Below are 15,173 nucleotides of genomic sequence, written 5' to 3'. Positions count from 1 at the left end.
AACCATTTCAAAGTGAACTAAAAATTTAGTAGCATTTAATGCTTTCACAATGTTGTGAGGCCACCTCTGTCTAGTTCCAAAACATTTTTATCACCCAAAATAGAAGCCTGTGCCATGAAGCAGTCACTCCCCATCCCTGGTGACCACCAGTCTTCTTTCTGTATCTATGAGTGCATTCCCCTGTTCTCTAGATTTCATAGAAATGGGTGCACACAGCATGTGATCTTCCATGTCTTCCACTTAGCGTGCTTTGGAGCTTCATCCACATTGTGGCAGGTGTCAGCACTTCATTTCTATGGCTGAATTGATACTCCGCTGTGTGTACACAGCATAATTTATTCACTGGTGGACATTTGCGGTTGTATCTGTGTTTTGGCTATTATGAATAATGCTGCTATGAACAAGTATTCACATACAAGTATTCATTTGAGTACCTTGAGTTCTTTTGAGTATATATACCTAGGAGTGGAATTGCTAGGTCACATGATAATCCTATGGTTCGCTTTTTGAAGAAATGACAGACTGTTTTCCTCCACCATTCTCAATAGAACCATTTGCTAATGGGTTTGCTGCTATGTCAGTAACATGGTATGTGGTCATCCAAGGCTCACAAAGATATTGTGAGACACTCATATTCCAGTTCTGCTGGTGGAGCTATTTTCAATGTGGCAAAATAGTTCTCAGAGCTTTAATAATTTCCAAACTCTTCAGCCTTTTAATCTCACTTTTAGAAATGTTAGAAACAATTTCACAGGCAAAAAGTGTTATGTATGGTAACAAAAAATTGGAAACTAAATTTTTAACAATAAAAAATTGATCAATACTTATAATGTACCCCTTGTTGGCACATAATGTGGCAATAAAAAGTATGAAGGCTATGTAGAAATGGAAATCTTTGATATGGTTAGTGATATGAGCATAATGCCAAGTTATATGAGCAAAGATTAGAAAGTCATATACAAAATATAAAAGAGTTGTGTCAGATGGAGATGGTGATATTCTTAATAAATTGCTTATTTGTTAATATTCCAACATTATCTTCATAAGATAATAATTTTAAAAATCACGTAGTAATGTTTTTTTCTATCTGAAATCTCTTAGCAACCTTCCCAGCCCTTCTTTTCCATCATGCTGATTGGAGGCCACATTGAAGTGCATGTTAACTCTGGGGATGGAACCAGCCTGAGAAGAGCGCTCCTGCGTGCTCCCAAGGGCACATATGGCGATGGACAAGAGCATTCCATTTCCTTGATAAGGACCGGGAGGTATTTGTGTACAAGGGCATGGTGACCTCACCAATAGGAACATTGTTAGGATACTCTTTGCAGTGAAATGATTGGGATGATTAGTATGAGGTCATGAGCATTCAGAGATTTTATAGCTCCATAATAATTCTGGAACCTTGCTAGAATACCTCCCTGGAAATTAATTTCATCTGCTTTGAAATAAGATATTTGTGGAATTTTCAAAATTGAAAAACGTTAACCCTGCTCTTTTCTGGGGCCTAGTCTACATTGTCTTAGATCAGAATAATTCTGTGGCAAATAGTACCATAGTGTTAGTAAATAACATTGCATTAATACTAAAAAAGCAAATGGAAAAAACAGTAAATAGTAACATAGTAAACAGTAAAATACAAATAGTAAAATAGTAAGTAGTGTTATATCAACATCCCTATGTATTTCCCTCCAAAACTATAGACCAAATATTTTAAAAGCATGTTGGACATTTCATCACAGATAAAGTAAAAGAACAATAGCCTCCAAAAAGCAATTGAACTCAACAGTATTTAATAACACCTATTCATTTGGGGAGAATGTTCAATTGTAAGTTTTCATTTTCAAGATTCACCTTTTTATTCACATAGTGTCATGTTAAAAATTTATATTTCAGTATGAACTTTTCTCATTCAGTATGAACTTGTGGAATTATATATTAAAATAGACAGTTATGTTTCATTATATTTAAAAGCTTTTTTTTTTTCCCTCCTTTGACCTTTTAGAGTTATCACTGTCCAAACGGATGAGATGAATCCTGTAGAAATGAAGTTGGGCCCCTCAGCAGAAAGCAGGGCAATAAATGTATCCAAGCTGTACATAGGGGGGATTCCAGAGGGGGAAGGGACATCAGTGCTCAAGATGAGAAGATCATTCCATGGCTGTATCAAAAACCTGATCTTTAATATGGAGTAAGTATAACTGCTCTCAACATGTTTTTGCACTTCCTAGAAATCTTTTATTGCTGAGTACTGACACTGATCTATCTAATTTTGTTGTTTGAGATTGCCTAAAATCCTATGTTTCTGAAAAATAAGTGAACTCCTTTGTTCTATCACAACAGTCACCCAAATGGATTTCATTGGATTAGAATGATGGATAGATCTGGTAATCCTAGAATTAAAAAAAAAAAAAAATAACCACTGAACATTAGTTCGATAGGACCATCAATAAACATCAGAGGTCAAATACACTTTTGACCTGCATTTCAGGGAATACAGAGATTTTGTGATGCAGGTTTCTTGCTGCCTTGAGCTCACTGCTTTAAGGAGCCTTTACAGCTGGGCTACTTCCAGCTTCAGATTATTAATGGTTCCTTCTAAAACACGGACTGTCTAAGAACTGTTAGTCTGTTTCCTCTGGGGGGCTCACGATGAGGAAGAGAACTGTGCCCATGGGCGGTTACTTCTTCCTCACTCAGCCTCTGCCTAGGTAAGAGTGCTGGTGGGACAAAGGCTGTGCTATGAGCTGGAGGTGGGGGGGTGTGGAGCCAGAGTCTGCCTGGGAGAAACTGAGCATGTGCTGAGCGTCAGGAGACCGAGGTTCCCCTCCTAGCTGGGCTGCTGATTTTGCCTTGAGACTGCGAACAAGGACCTGGATCTTTGATGGTCACCGTGTCCTCTATAAAAGAATCTCTTAAGAGTCCTTGAAATTTAAAAGAATAAAACGGTATATTGGGTTTCAGCACAATTCTAATGTCAGAGCCTTGGTTTACTTATTTGTACAGTTGATTTATTTATTCACCCGGTTCTGTTTATAAATGTACCAACTGATTTGGCATCTTCTTCTTACTGAAAGCCATGAGGCTGGGAATTCCATAGGGCAGAAACGTTTCTGTGCTGTTCACAGCCATGTCCCCAGAAAGTGCCAAGAGGGTAGAGGCAGATGGGACATGTTGCAAGGGCTGCAGAGTAAAGGGAATTAGGACAAGTATACTTCATGACTTCCTGGCAGCTGTAAACCTGTCAGAAGGAAAGAAATGAGTGTTTGAGTGAGGCCAGTGTGCGCACTACTGTGAGGGCCAGAGCCAGTCTTTCCCTTGGCCCCGGCCCAGGCTGCAGGAGGGGCTGGTGGCACCTAAACTGGCTCTGGAGGGATGGTGGCCAGGTGGACAACGTGGGGCAGGGGCGGCAAGAATCAAACAGGAGGATACCAGTCGCCGTGGAAGACGGTCAGCTTGGTTACCGTAAGAGTAAGAGATGAGCAGTTCTGCATGGATGTTAGTGCTCAAGAGTCAAATGACATTGGTTTATGTGTTGACTTCTAGTATCTTAATTTTGTAAACACTCTGTATCTAGACATTTGGATTTCACAAGTGCGGCTGGCAATGAACAGGTGGACTTGGACACCTGCTTGCTTTCAGAAAGGCCAAAGCTGGCTCTTCACGGAGAAGACAGTGAGCGCCTGCCACAGCCCCAGCCTTTACCAAGTCTGGTAAGAGGGGCTTTCCTTACTCTTTTTTTTTTTTTTTTTTAATTCAGTTAGCCAACATATAGAACATCATTAGTCTCAGATGTAGTGTTCAGCAATTTTCAGTTGCATGTAACACCCAGTGCTCATCACATCCCACGCCCTCCTTAATGCCCATCCCCCATCTAGCCCATCCCCCACAAACCTCCCCTCCAGCAACTCTGTTCTCTATCATTAAGAGTCTCTTTTTTTTCTCCCTTCCCATATGTTCATCAGTTTTGTTTCTTAAATTCCACATATAAGGGAAATCATATAGTATTTGTCTTTCTCTGGCTTATTTCACTTAGCATCACTCTGTAGCTCCACCCAAGTCTTTGCCAATGGCAAGATTTCATTCTTTTTGACGGCTGAGTAATATTCCATTGCATATGTATTGACCAAATATTTTTAATGGCAGTTCTTAGTTTTCATTTTCTTTTCCCTTTTCTGATTTCTCCATTTCCTTGGTTAAAAGCATGCACTCTAAGTATGTAGATGGTGGCGCAGTCACGCAAAGAGCAGTACTTTCCAACCAGAGCCAACTGTTGAGTTCAAGCCAGCTCTCTTGGTAGCACCACCACGCGCATCCCCCGCCCCACGCAAGCCAGAAATGTGAGTCTGATGCCTCATGTGGTTTGGACTCACTCTGTGGAGGGAGCTGTCAGACAGGATGCAGGTTCCCAAGCAGACCCCCTCCCACATGGGCTCCTCTCCACTGTACCTTGCTACTGCCCAGGAGGAATTAGAGATGTCACCCTCAGAGACCCTGCTGGGCCAGGGGCCTGTGGGCACTTCCAGTTTCCTGGTGCACGTGCTGGAGCTGCTCCTGCAGCCGCTGATACCCTCTGGCCCTTCCCCTGATGAAAACTCAGGGGAATTTTAAGCAAACTTGAGTGGGACTGAGGTGAAAGACAGAAGCTCCAATTGCCTTCTCAGAGATAAAGAGATAGCAAGTAAATTATTTAAAGATTAAGTCCGTGCCAACACATATTTGTAGCTGTTGGTGTTCTGATCCAATTGCTTCAGAGAGGTTTTCTTCATGGAAAAACTTGTGTACATGTTAGTGGTGGCCCTGGCTCTGTGTGGTGAGAGTCCATCTGCATCTCTTATAGGAACGGTGTGCTGTGGACAGAGCCCCAGAGTATATCCCCAATGCTCACCAGTTTGGCCTCATGCAGAGCAGCCATTTCGTGTTGCCTTTCAATCAGCTGGCTGTCAGAAAGAGGTGGGTATTGTTCTAAAGTCTTTATTAGGCGTCTCACTGAGAGATGAACCCGGGAGGTATTCTTCAGCAGCAAGAAGGCAGAGGACAGGAATGCAGACTTTGTGCACAGTAGACGCTTCAGTGGAGTTCCTGTGGTTTGTCCTTACCCCTTCTGGTGAAGGCCGGTTGCTGCCTCTCTGTATGAATGTAGGAAAGTACACAGGTAGGTTATCTCTCTAAAGCACTCTTGTTCTAGAATCTCAAGTCCTCTGGATCTATCATCATCTGGACTTTCAACCCTACTCTATTGTAAGCACTTAATAATCTGATCAAATTGTCCCCCCAAACTCTCTCACTGTGCCCCTCACACTCCCTGGTGCCTCACCAGTCTGCCCCCGATCCTTCTCGCTCTCACACCTCCTTGTCCCCAAGGACCTTTCCTCGGCTAAGCCAGTTCACATCCCTCAGAGAAGGCCTGGGACTGGTCAAGGTTCCTCCAGACTCCACATTCCTCCTCTTCTCCAAACTCTTCAGACTGTACCCATCATTACCGCCCCTTGTGATCACTGACCCCATCCCACTGGCTTCGGACCTTGACTCAGTGTCTTTGTTCCACAGCTCGGGCCATCATTCTCCATGATTTCAACCACCCCACATCTGACCTTCCAAGTCCTCTGGCTCCTATCTTTCAGAGGGCTTTCCTCAGCCACCCTCTTCCCATGATCATACCCTGGCCTACTTTGTAAATACCCATCCCACCTCCAAAATCTCTATTTGAAGCATCCTGTTAATCAGCCCCCTCCTCCTCCTTTCTACTGTTACTTTCCATCCCAGCAGCTCCTCAACTGCATCAAGACCTCAAAGCCCTCATGCTTTCTCACCGCCACCTCCCTCTGCACCCCACGCAGCACAGTTTAGCCCCAAACCAGATGGGCCTAGACCATTAATACCCGTGTTCCTTCGTACACTGGCCCTGGGTAGAACTCCCACTTGGCTAGTCCATGCCAGAACCCAAACTGGTGGTCAAGGCTGTAGAAGTGTGTATCTCTTTCTTCCCTGGTTTGACCTGAAGCCAGCAATTTCAGATGGAACCTCCAGATTACATGGGCAGCCAATACAGTTCTCTCATACGTTCATGCTTTTTTACTTCTCATAGCTTCTCTTATCTCAAAACTCTGTACATTCCCACAGCCTCTCTCCATGCCCCAGCCCATGACTGCCTCAGGGAACACAGAGAACTCCCTCATCTGTCCACTACCAAAAAGAACACCCCGCCTCCCTGCCTCTGTCCCACCTTGTACCTCCTCCCCTGCTACCACAGAGGAGGGGTGCTACTGGCCCTCTCGCTTGCCCTCCGGAGCGCATCACCTCTCTCAGAGCCATCGCCCTCATCAGCATCAGTGTTAACAAGAGGAGCAAACACTTGTGCCCAGACTGCCTTAGTATTTAACACATACACCCCAACTCAGTCCTCATAATTATCCTATGAGGAAGGTACGCTCTTTATTTTATAGACGAGGAAACTGAGGTACAGGAAAGTTAAGTCGCCTGCTCAGGGCACACAGCAGAACTAGGATTCAAACCCAGGCACTGTGTTTATGCTGGTAACCATTCCCTCTCTGGTAGTTCCTAACTTAAACTCTAAGAGACTCCACATCCCACCCTACCCCCACAGTATCCTGGCTGTATTTCAAGACTTCTTGAAAGAGTTGCTTTAAAAACAACAACAACAACAACAACAACAACAACAAAAGGCTGCCTTCTGTGGCAGTCTGCCTACCCCCGCCCCGGCCCCCTTTCCTCTCCACCCACCCAATCAGCCTCCCCTCACTTCTCGACTGCTCTTGCCACAGTTATCCCAGACCCGCTGTGCCCACATCCCCGTGAGGCCTTCCTCGCTGGGCCCTCAGCATTAGCACATGCACTGGGCTGTCTTAGCCCCACACGCTCCTGATTTCCTGCTCTCCCTGTCCTCCCCTGCTCAGTCTCCTTTGCTGGCTCCTCTTCCACCAGAGAAGGCCCAGGGCCTCTTCTGTGTATTTTCCCAGGTGAACTTCCATATTTCAGTGGCTTTAAAATACCATTTATTTGTACCAGCACCCACATGTCTAGCCCTGACCTCTGCTTCAGACTCAGGAGGTGTATACCTGGCTGGCTCCTCCATGCCTCCATGTGGATTGGCATAGGCCCCTCCACATCGACATACCAAAAGAGAATTCAGTCTTCCCCCAAACCCGCTGTCCCCGTCTTTGCCATTTCTGTAGCCATCAGCACCATTCCCCTGGGTGCCTAGGGCCCTAACCTAGAGATGGTTACTCTCATTCCCTCCCTCTCCAAATTCAGTGTGTCCACAAGTCCTATTGCTTCTTCCTCTGGAACATTTCATGAATTAGTTCACCCCCTCTAGATCCCCCACATCCCTCTGGTCGAAGCCACCACGACCTGGCCTCTGGACTCTTGCAACGGCTCCCTGCCTCATGCCTGCTGCCACCCCGGCCTCATCGATGGCTTCTTCACATCACAGGTTCCTTCGAAGATGTAAACCAAGCCCCGCCCACTCCCTTTAGTGCCGTGACTCCCCACTGCACCTCAGATCTAAGTACTGCCTCTCAGAGCCCCTCATCCACGAGGGCAGGGCCACACTCTCCTTTCCTGTCCCTATCCCTGAGCACTGTGGTGATGCTGTGCGTCCTTCTGCGGGCGGCTGCCCAGATGCCAGCCTCCGTCGGCGGCCGTGTGCCGCCATCGCCCGTGGAGCCCTGCTCGGGGGTTCCTGGCTGTCCCGCCAAATCAGGCCATTGTTTTCACATACTCCGTGCTGTCTGAAAACAAAATGCCAGTCTATCCTACTGAGCTTTGTGGGGCTTGCTCCTGTCGTTCAGAGCTTCCTGCCTGACTACTTAATAGAACCAACCACCAGTTCGCCTCTCATGACCCAATTTTATTGGATAGATTTCTAATATTAGTTTTGTGGGAGAAAGGACATTCCTCTTTATTCACTGCTTCAGCCTCACCATCTAGAACAGTTCCTGGCAGATATATATATGGGGTAACCCTTAATTGGATGAATGGATGGATGGATGAATGAATGAGTGACTCTGCCGAGATGTTCAATATAAAGGTTGAAACAACTACTGGGTTCTTTCTCTGAGGTTATTTTCAAAAGTAAAAGTGAAAGTTTATTCCTTTCTGAGGGCCGAGCTCTTGTTTTTTCCCAGGCTCTCAGTTCAGCTAAGTATCCGAACATTTGCCTCCAGCGGTCTGATTTACTACATGGCTCATCAGAATCAAGTTGATTATGCCACGCTCCAGCTACATGGGGGCCACCTTCACTTCCTGTTTGATCTTGGGAAAGGCAGAACAAAGGTCTCCCACCCTACACTGATCAGTGATGGCAGGTGGCACACGGTATGTTCTCAGGAAGCTTGTGATCACTCATGCTAAGTTTTATTCCATCCAGTTCATGGTCATGAAATGACCTAGCTTGCTTTGTGTCTAGTATCTCCCCTGTAGAATATAAGCTCCTTGCAGGCCGGGACCTTTGCGACATCCTGAAGTATCACCAGGGCTTAGCTCAGTGCCTGACACCAACAGGCACCGAGCAGACAGTGGTGGAATGAATGAAAGGTACCAGAAATGTTCTCGACTTGATGAGAAGTAAATCAGGCCCATCTGTGTGTGGCGTGAATGAGCCCAGATCATGGCATCTGCTTTCTTATAACTAGGACTTGGGAGTACTTCCTGTTCTAATGTATGCTTTACCTGGGCCTGCCCCAGTCTCCTGCCAGGCTCCAGCTCCTCAACACCAACTGTGTAAAAATTGGAGCCATCCTTTAGGATCTCATTCAGGTTATTTACAGCTATAATGAACAGATGTTGCAAACAAATATCTGTTAATGTTTTCTCAGATTCCTTGAAAACTGGATATTCTCATTTTGTTCTAGGTCAAGACAGAGCACTTTAAAAGAAAGGGCTTCATGACGGTTGATGGCCAGGAATCCCCCACGGTGACTGCTGTGGGAGATGGGACCATGTTGGATGTGGAAGGAAAGCTGTATCTAGGGGGCCTTCCCTCTGAGTACAGGGCCAGGAACATTGGAAACGTAAGCAGCGTTTTCTGTACGGAGCCCATTTTACCTTTATTGTGGCTGTGTTTTTATCTTTTTTCTTTTGTAAAGGAAAATGTTAAATTATCTTGTTTGAGCCTGGGGCTTGGCTGCATGATACAAACCTTTTAAACCTCATCCCCAGTTTGGGTGTTTGGGCTTCCCCTTGGAAGCCCTTGAAGCTCAGCCAGCCTTTCCTACGTGTTAGTTAATGAACATTTCCCTTTCCACAGCCATTTAGCCTTGGTACAATTCAGGAAAGTCCAGTGGATTTGTATTTGCAGATTAGAAAACCCAGCATGCTTGATTTCCACATTACTTAATCCAAATAATAGAAAACACCTTTACTGCATTATTAGCCAAGATACTACTAGCTAGTAGCTTTCAATTAAACATTTATGTGAACTATTATGAAAATTCGATTTTAAAAACCGAAAGCTAATATTTTAATGTTTATTGAAGTATAGGAAAAATTGACCCTGGCCCTTCTCATTAAACTTAGAGCATCTATTGTCCTTTCATTTGGTTTAGATCACCCACAGTGTCCCCGCCTGCATCGGGGAGGTGACAGTGAATGGCAAACAGCTGGACAAGGACAGCCCAATGTCTGCATTTGCAGTAACCAGGTGCTATACAGTGGGCCAGGAAGGAACTTTCTTTGAAGGAAGTGGATATGCAGCTCTTGGTATGTATTATCAACATGAAAGAAATCTTTGGGTTTAGCCTGCACTCGGATATGGACCCAAGAATAATATGCTAGGACAGGACTCCTGGACAAGGCTACAGCAAGACCACAGTTAATTTAGTGTTCCAGTTTATCCGGATTTCTCAACTCTAATACAAAGCCTGCTCCCACCAGCAGTGCTGCACCTCCTGGCAGAGGACACACATGTCGTGCTGGTTTCATCTGCATTTCCCCTAAACTTATGTAAGGCATGTTGTCACTGCTCAAGTTAATAAAGGCCTTTGACAAAAGTCAGCATAAAATATCTAGACCAGCCAGCCAAATACAAGTCAGGTTTGATGAAGAAACTGACTCCATTGAGATTGTTGAAAATATTGATCCTAAGTAGAGGAATTTAAATGTCTAAAGTGCCTTAGAATGTAAATTCCTCAAGGCTTAGAACTAGCCTTTGTAATGTATCTGGCATTCCCTCTCCATTTGGTGTCCGTCATTTGCTGTTAACCTCCTATCTGCACTCAGGACCGTGCTCCTCTTGGCCTCTGGTCCGCTTTCTTCTGCAGGGAGCCGCATTTATCTGGCTTCCAGGGAGGCCCTGGCGGGAGTCAGGGGGAGTCAGGGGCGGGTGGGCAGGGGGGAGAGCTAGCACGCACCCCTCACTCAGTGCTTCCCAGCTCTGGTCACCCCACCTTCTCCCAGTTCCCCTTTAACCCTGGACTGAACGACTGCCTGCTGCATAGCCCCAGTTTGGTTTTTCAGCTTTCCCATCACCTAAATAAAATATCCATTTCATTAAAACCCCACTTTAAAACACCTAGTGTGGATGCTAGTATATGATGACATACCCAGTATTGGGAAAATAGAGTGGACTATTCCCTGCTAGATGATGATGGGATTATATGGATCAAATCCTTCTGATTTTTTTCCCCTCTGTGGCTCTAGATGAAAGGATGGGACTGCCTTGACTCTAGTCTGGCTTAGCCCTGATGATGGTGTAGGTCTTCTTTAATGGCATCACTTCATCTTACAGATGAGGAAGCTGAGGCTCAGAGGGTGGAAGTGACTTGCTGGTGAGGATGGAGCTGGATCAGAGAAAGAGCTAGAGCCAGGCCTCCTGAGCCAGGGGCCAAAATGCACAGCCAGCCAGCCAGCCAGCCCATGACCTCTTTGACCCTGAGCCTTCTTGGGCCAGGCTCACTCCTAACTGGGGGTTATCTTTGTATTTTTCAGTCAAGGAAGGCTACAAAGTCCGATCAGATGTAAACATCACACTGGAATTTCGTACCACCTCTGAGAACGGTGTCCTCCTGGGGATCAGCAGCGCCAAGGTAGATGCCATTGGATTAGAGATTGTAAATGGCAAGGTAGGTGCTTGATCTCGATGGAGTTCCTGCTTACCCCAGTGTCAGAAACAGAGCAACTGAGAAACAGCTGAAATACCTAGATCCAAATTTCCAATGATCCATTTCAATGGAGTGGAGAAAAGGTTCAATTAATCCTAAAATGATTACAAATGACAAAAAAAAAATTGAAATTAAATTTAAAGCAAAATTAGACTGGGATAGTTATAACTGTATAGTTATACAACTATAATACACCACCTGAAAGTTGCCAACCTGATGCTCTTCCCCTCCCTAATATTTGTTAACTTGTTATTTGGAAATATAGACTGAGAGCAAGTTATAGTAACATGTACAGGGAGGTCCTCTTGCACCCTTCCCCCAGGCTCCTCCAGTGTTAGCAGCTTATATAACTCTTATCCAACATCAAACCCATGGAACTGACATTGGCACAATCCAGACTTGTTTCAGTTACACTAGTTGTATGTGTACACGTGTGTGTGTGTGTGCGTGTGTAGCTTTATATATTATCATACGTATCTTGTTTAGCTTTATGTGTCCACCCTCACAATCAAGACACTTAATTGTACCATTACCATAATGCTCTGTGGAGCTACCCCTTCATATCCACACCAGCTCTCTCCCTAGCCCTGGGCAACCACGAATCTGTTCTGCAGCTCTCTGTTATTTCATGATTGTTATATAAACCATATGTTGCAGTCTATATCCTCTTGAGATTGGCTTTTTGCACTTAGCTTCATTTCCTGGTAGTTGACTGTGTTGTGTGTATCAACAGTTCATTTCTTTTTATGGCAGAGAATTCCATGTGATGGCATCATCTAATTTTTTTTTTTTAATGCAAAAAACAAATTTTTTCTGTAACTATTCCACCCTTGCTTTTCAGCCTCCAGTCCTTCTCATTTTGGGAACAAAATAAACCCAACAATTAGCAGTACCTTAGTCTCTTTTGCTTGAAAACTGCTTCGAGAGTTTCTCCTGGTTCTCATTTTCCTTCCTCACCCCGCTGGGGCCATCTGGGTGCAGGCAAGATGGGAAGGAAGAGTCCTCCTTGTCCTTTTTCTTTTCTGCAAGCTCTCTCCTGACAGTAGTCGAGGTATGGCTTGAGTCTCCTGGTTTTCGGGCACAAAACCAGGCCAGTTGTCCCTGGCCAGTTGTAATGAGTAGTCTGAGGTCTCAGCATCACCAGTGTGTGGGGGCTGAGCCTGGAGATGTGGCCAACATCCCTAGCACATGAGGCTTCCCTCCGGACAGCAGCACTGCTGCCTCTTCGGCCACATTCTGTGTCCCCCCGAGGGCCATCTGAGAACTGGGGAGTTTGTGCCAGCCCCCTCCTAGGCTGTGGGGAATGGAAGAGGTCTCTCAAGTCCTCTCTCTACCTAGCTGCACTTTGCACCATTTCTCTTGCACTGGGGTCAGCTTGTGTTGCTCTGGGACTAATGCTTGAATCTTCTTAAGCTATTGCCGCCTGTAAGGGAAGGAACAAGTCTTTTTGCTCTAGATTTCTCCCAGTCTTATTTGCTTGTCTCTAGTAATTCTGCTTATTCCCCGCGGGGTTTCTGGCTCCTAGGACATCCTAGAATGGGGATGAGGAGGCTATAAGAAAGTATCCCTTACCCTTCACCTCTTCACCCCTATGTCCACACAAAGCTGCCTCTACAGCGTACTGCTTGCCTCTCTACGCTGTGGCTTACACCAGATTCTTCCTCATCTGCACTTCAAAAGAATTTTGAAAAAATGTGACATCTGAAAAATGTCATCAGAAGTGTAAAGGTTGCCAAAAATGTAATTTCTGATGTATATTTTACCTCTATTATTAGCTTATTTTTCCTTGAAAACTTTGCTTAGCTGTCACCCAAAGTTTTGTAATCTACATCTATAATTTGTTAGTCTACCTCGAAATACACTGGGCCACCTCACATACAGCATAAGCACCTTACAACAGCGTACTTGCAAGTCTTCCCTGCCATCTTTTGTTGCACATCGTAGATTTGTGTTACCACTTGCTGTGGTAGAGCATCTACAGTCTGTCAGAAGACCGTGAGTAAATGTCTCTTCATAGGTGCTAGTCACCTGCTATTAACTGACCCTCAGTCAACCCAACAGCTCCTGCTATCCTGACAATGAGCCACTGACTGGAGGACATAATGCAAAAACAGTGGCTCAGGCTTATTCCCATGGAGGTGGTCATTGGTCTTTTCTGTAATTTGGGGAGTAATAAAATCTGAATCCTTTCAGTTTTTCATAGTTTGCCTTCCTTTTTAGCAGAATTTTGGGATGTTATCCATTTCAAGAGCATTCTATAAATGGATTGTGTTCCTTAAATATGGAAGAATTCACCAAGATATCTGCCTGTGTTTTGCTGGTTTAGATCTTGTTTCACGTTAACAATGGTGCCGGTAGGATAACAGCCACATACAAGCCCAAAGCTACCAATACTGTCTGCAATGGAAAATGGCACACACTTCAAGCTCAGAAAAGCAAACACCGCTTGGTTCTAATTGTTGATGGGAATGTAGTTCGTGCTGAGAGTCCACACACCCAGTCCACCTCGGCAGACACCAACAATCCCATTTATGTCGGTGGCTATCCTGGTATGTATGGATGTCTGCTTGGCCCATTCACTTTTAAGCGGCATTGTCACTAAGGGAAGTCTTAGTTCAGGTGGATATAGAATAGAGATTAAGAAAAATACATGGTTTGGATGACAGATCCTTTACATTTTTAGAAAGGTTATTTCAAATACCTAGGAATTCTTGGAAAAATTAAAATAATCTACACACATAAATTCACCCTTAGGTAACACTCTGGGAATATTGGATGCCTTGTAAAGTAAGCTAGATGACTTTACCAAGGTGACTCATCTTAGGTGACCCCCAGAGTAGGAAATCATTTTAGGGGACAAACATGATCTTATCTTCTCACAGTGATGCTGGATTTGAATTATGCATTTCAGATGTTCCAAGTAATTATTACAAATAATAAATAAGTTGTGACTCAGTTAAGGCACAGTTGTGACTTAAATTGTTTTCATTGCCTTATCCCTGAATAACATATGTGGGAAATATTATTCTAATTTTGATAGAGAAACCACTTGATATTATTTTTGTTCCTATTGTGCTATCCATGTCATTTAACAAAATTAAACAAGATTTCTGCTTTCTTCTTTAACAGCTGATGTAAAGCAAAACTGCCTGAACAGCCAGACCTCCTTCCGGGGGTGTTTGAGAAAGCTCACTCTGATTAAGGGCCCACAAATTCAATCCTATGACTTCAGCAGAGCTTTTGACCTACAGGGAGTTTTCCCTCACTCTTGTCCTGGGCCTGAACCCTGAACTTCAGAGAAACTCCCCAGTTGGGAATCATTGCTTATATTTTGAGGAGAATTGTTTTTGTGCATTAAAATCGCTTCAGTTCTGATTTCATTTTCCACTCAGGTTAAGTGTTTCCAGAGAAAAATTTTGTGTTTATATTAAACTAAAACCATGTATACAATAAATATCTCTATTAAATAGTTTAAAATGTAAATTGAATTCATTGGCTTTCTTTTTCTTCATAAACATTGAGTCCTCTGTTGATTACTTGACAGTTTTTCATGTTTTGCATTTGAGTTTCATAAAAATAAAGTATTGAGTCTGGTCCAGGATGGCAATGTAGAAAGACAGACCCTGAACTCGCCTCCTCCACAGACACACCAAATCTACACTTATTTATAAAGCAATTCCTCCTGAAGAACTGAGGGCTAACGGAATGGCTTCTGTACAACAGAGCACATAAAAAATGGCAAGGGAGATGAATACGTGGTAATGAAAGGAAGGCCCACCCCTGTGAACCGCAGTGGGGAGGGACAGCACTGAGGGACCATGAGCAGATTTGTCTGCCCCAGGGCACAGAAAAAAAGCCGTGGTTTAAAAGAGCAACTAGTATATAAAAGATCCAGCCTTAGAACTCCCCCAAATGGGAGAGCTGCTGGAACTCTCTCTGGGTCAGAGGGGCTGGCAAGTGCCATGGTTTACACTCCCCCGAACACCCTGATAGCACAGACAGGAGCAGGGTCCAGGTGCCGTAGTTGACCTGCCGCCTCAGCACTGGGTCCCT

At 44.5% G+C, this 15,173-nt stretch overlaps 1 protein-coding gene across 3 annotated transcripts in view; it reads left to right on the top strand.

Moving 5' to 3' along the window:
- The window catches only part of LAMA1 (laminin subunit alpha 1), a 161,582-nt gene extending 146,979 nt beyond the window's left edge, over positions 1-14,603 (top strand). The window contains exons 54-63 of one of the 3 annotated variants that reach the window (XM_078060583.1): positions 1,102-1,265; positions 2,003-2,188; positions 3,575-3,710; positions 4,838-4,950; positions 8,148-8,337; positions 8,874-9,032; positions 9,567-9,720; positions 10,948-11,045; positions 13,447-13,669; positions 14,250-14,603. In XM_078060583.1, the coding sequence (XP_077916709.1) occupies positions 1,102-1,265; positions 2,003-2,188; positions 3,575-3,710; positions 4,838-4,950; positions 8,148-8,337; positions 8,874-9,032; positions 9,567-9,720; positions 10,948-11,045; positions 13,447-13,669; positions 14,250-14,410 (1,584 nt within the window). In that variant the 3' untranslated portion in view covers positions 14,411-14,603. Of the gene's footprint in view, positions 1-1,101; positions 1,266-2,002; positions 2,189-3,574; positions 3,711-4,200; positions 4,338-4,837; positions 4,951-8,147; positions 8,338-8,873; positions 9,033-9,566; positions 9,721-10,947; positions 11,082-13,446; positions 13,670-14,249 lie in introns of those variants that run through there. The other 2 variants (XM_036106004.2, XR_013443381.1) reach the window with 2 other exon arrangements.
- Positions 14,604-15,173: the final 570 nt, after the last annotated feature.

This window comes from Halichoerus grypus, chromosome 13 (genome assembly GCF_964656455.1).
Source record: "Halichoerus grypus chromosome 13, mHalGry1.hap1.1, whole genome shotgun sequence".
NCBI classification, from domain to species: domain Eukaryota; kingdom Metazoa; phylum Chordata; class Mammalia; order Carnivora; family Phocidae; genus Halichoerus; species Halichoerus grypus.
This window is presented reverse-complemented; position numbering and strand designations above follow the sequence as displayed.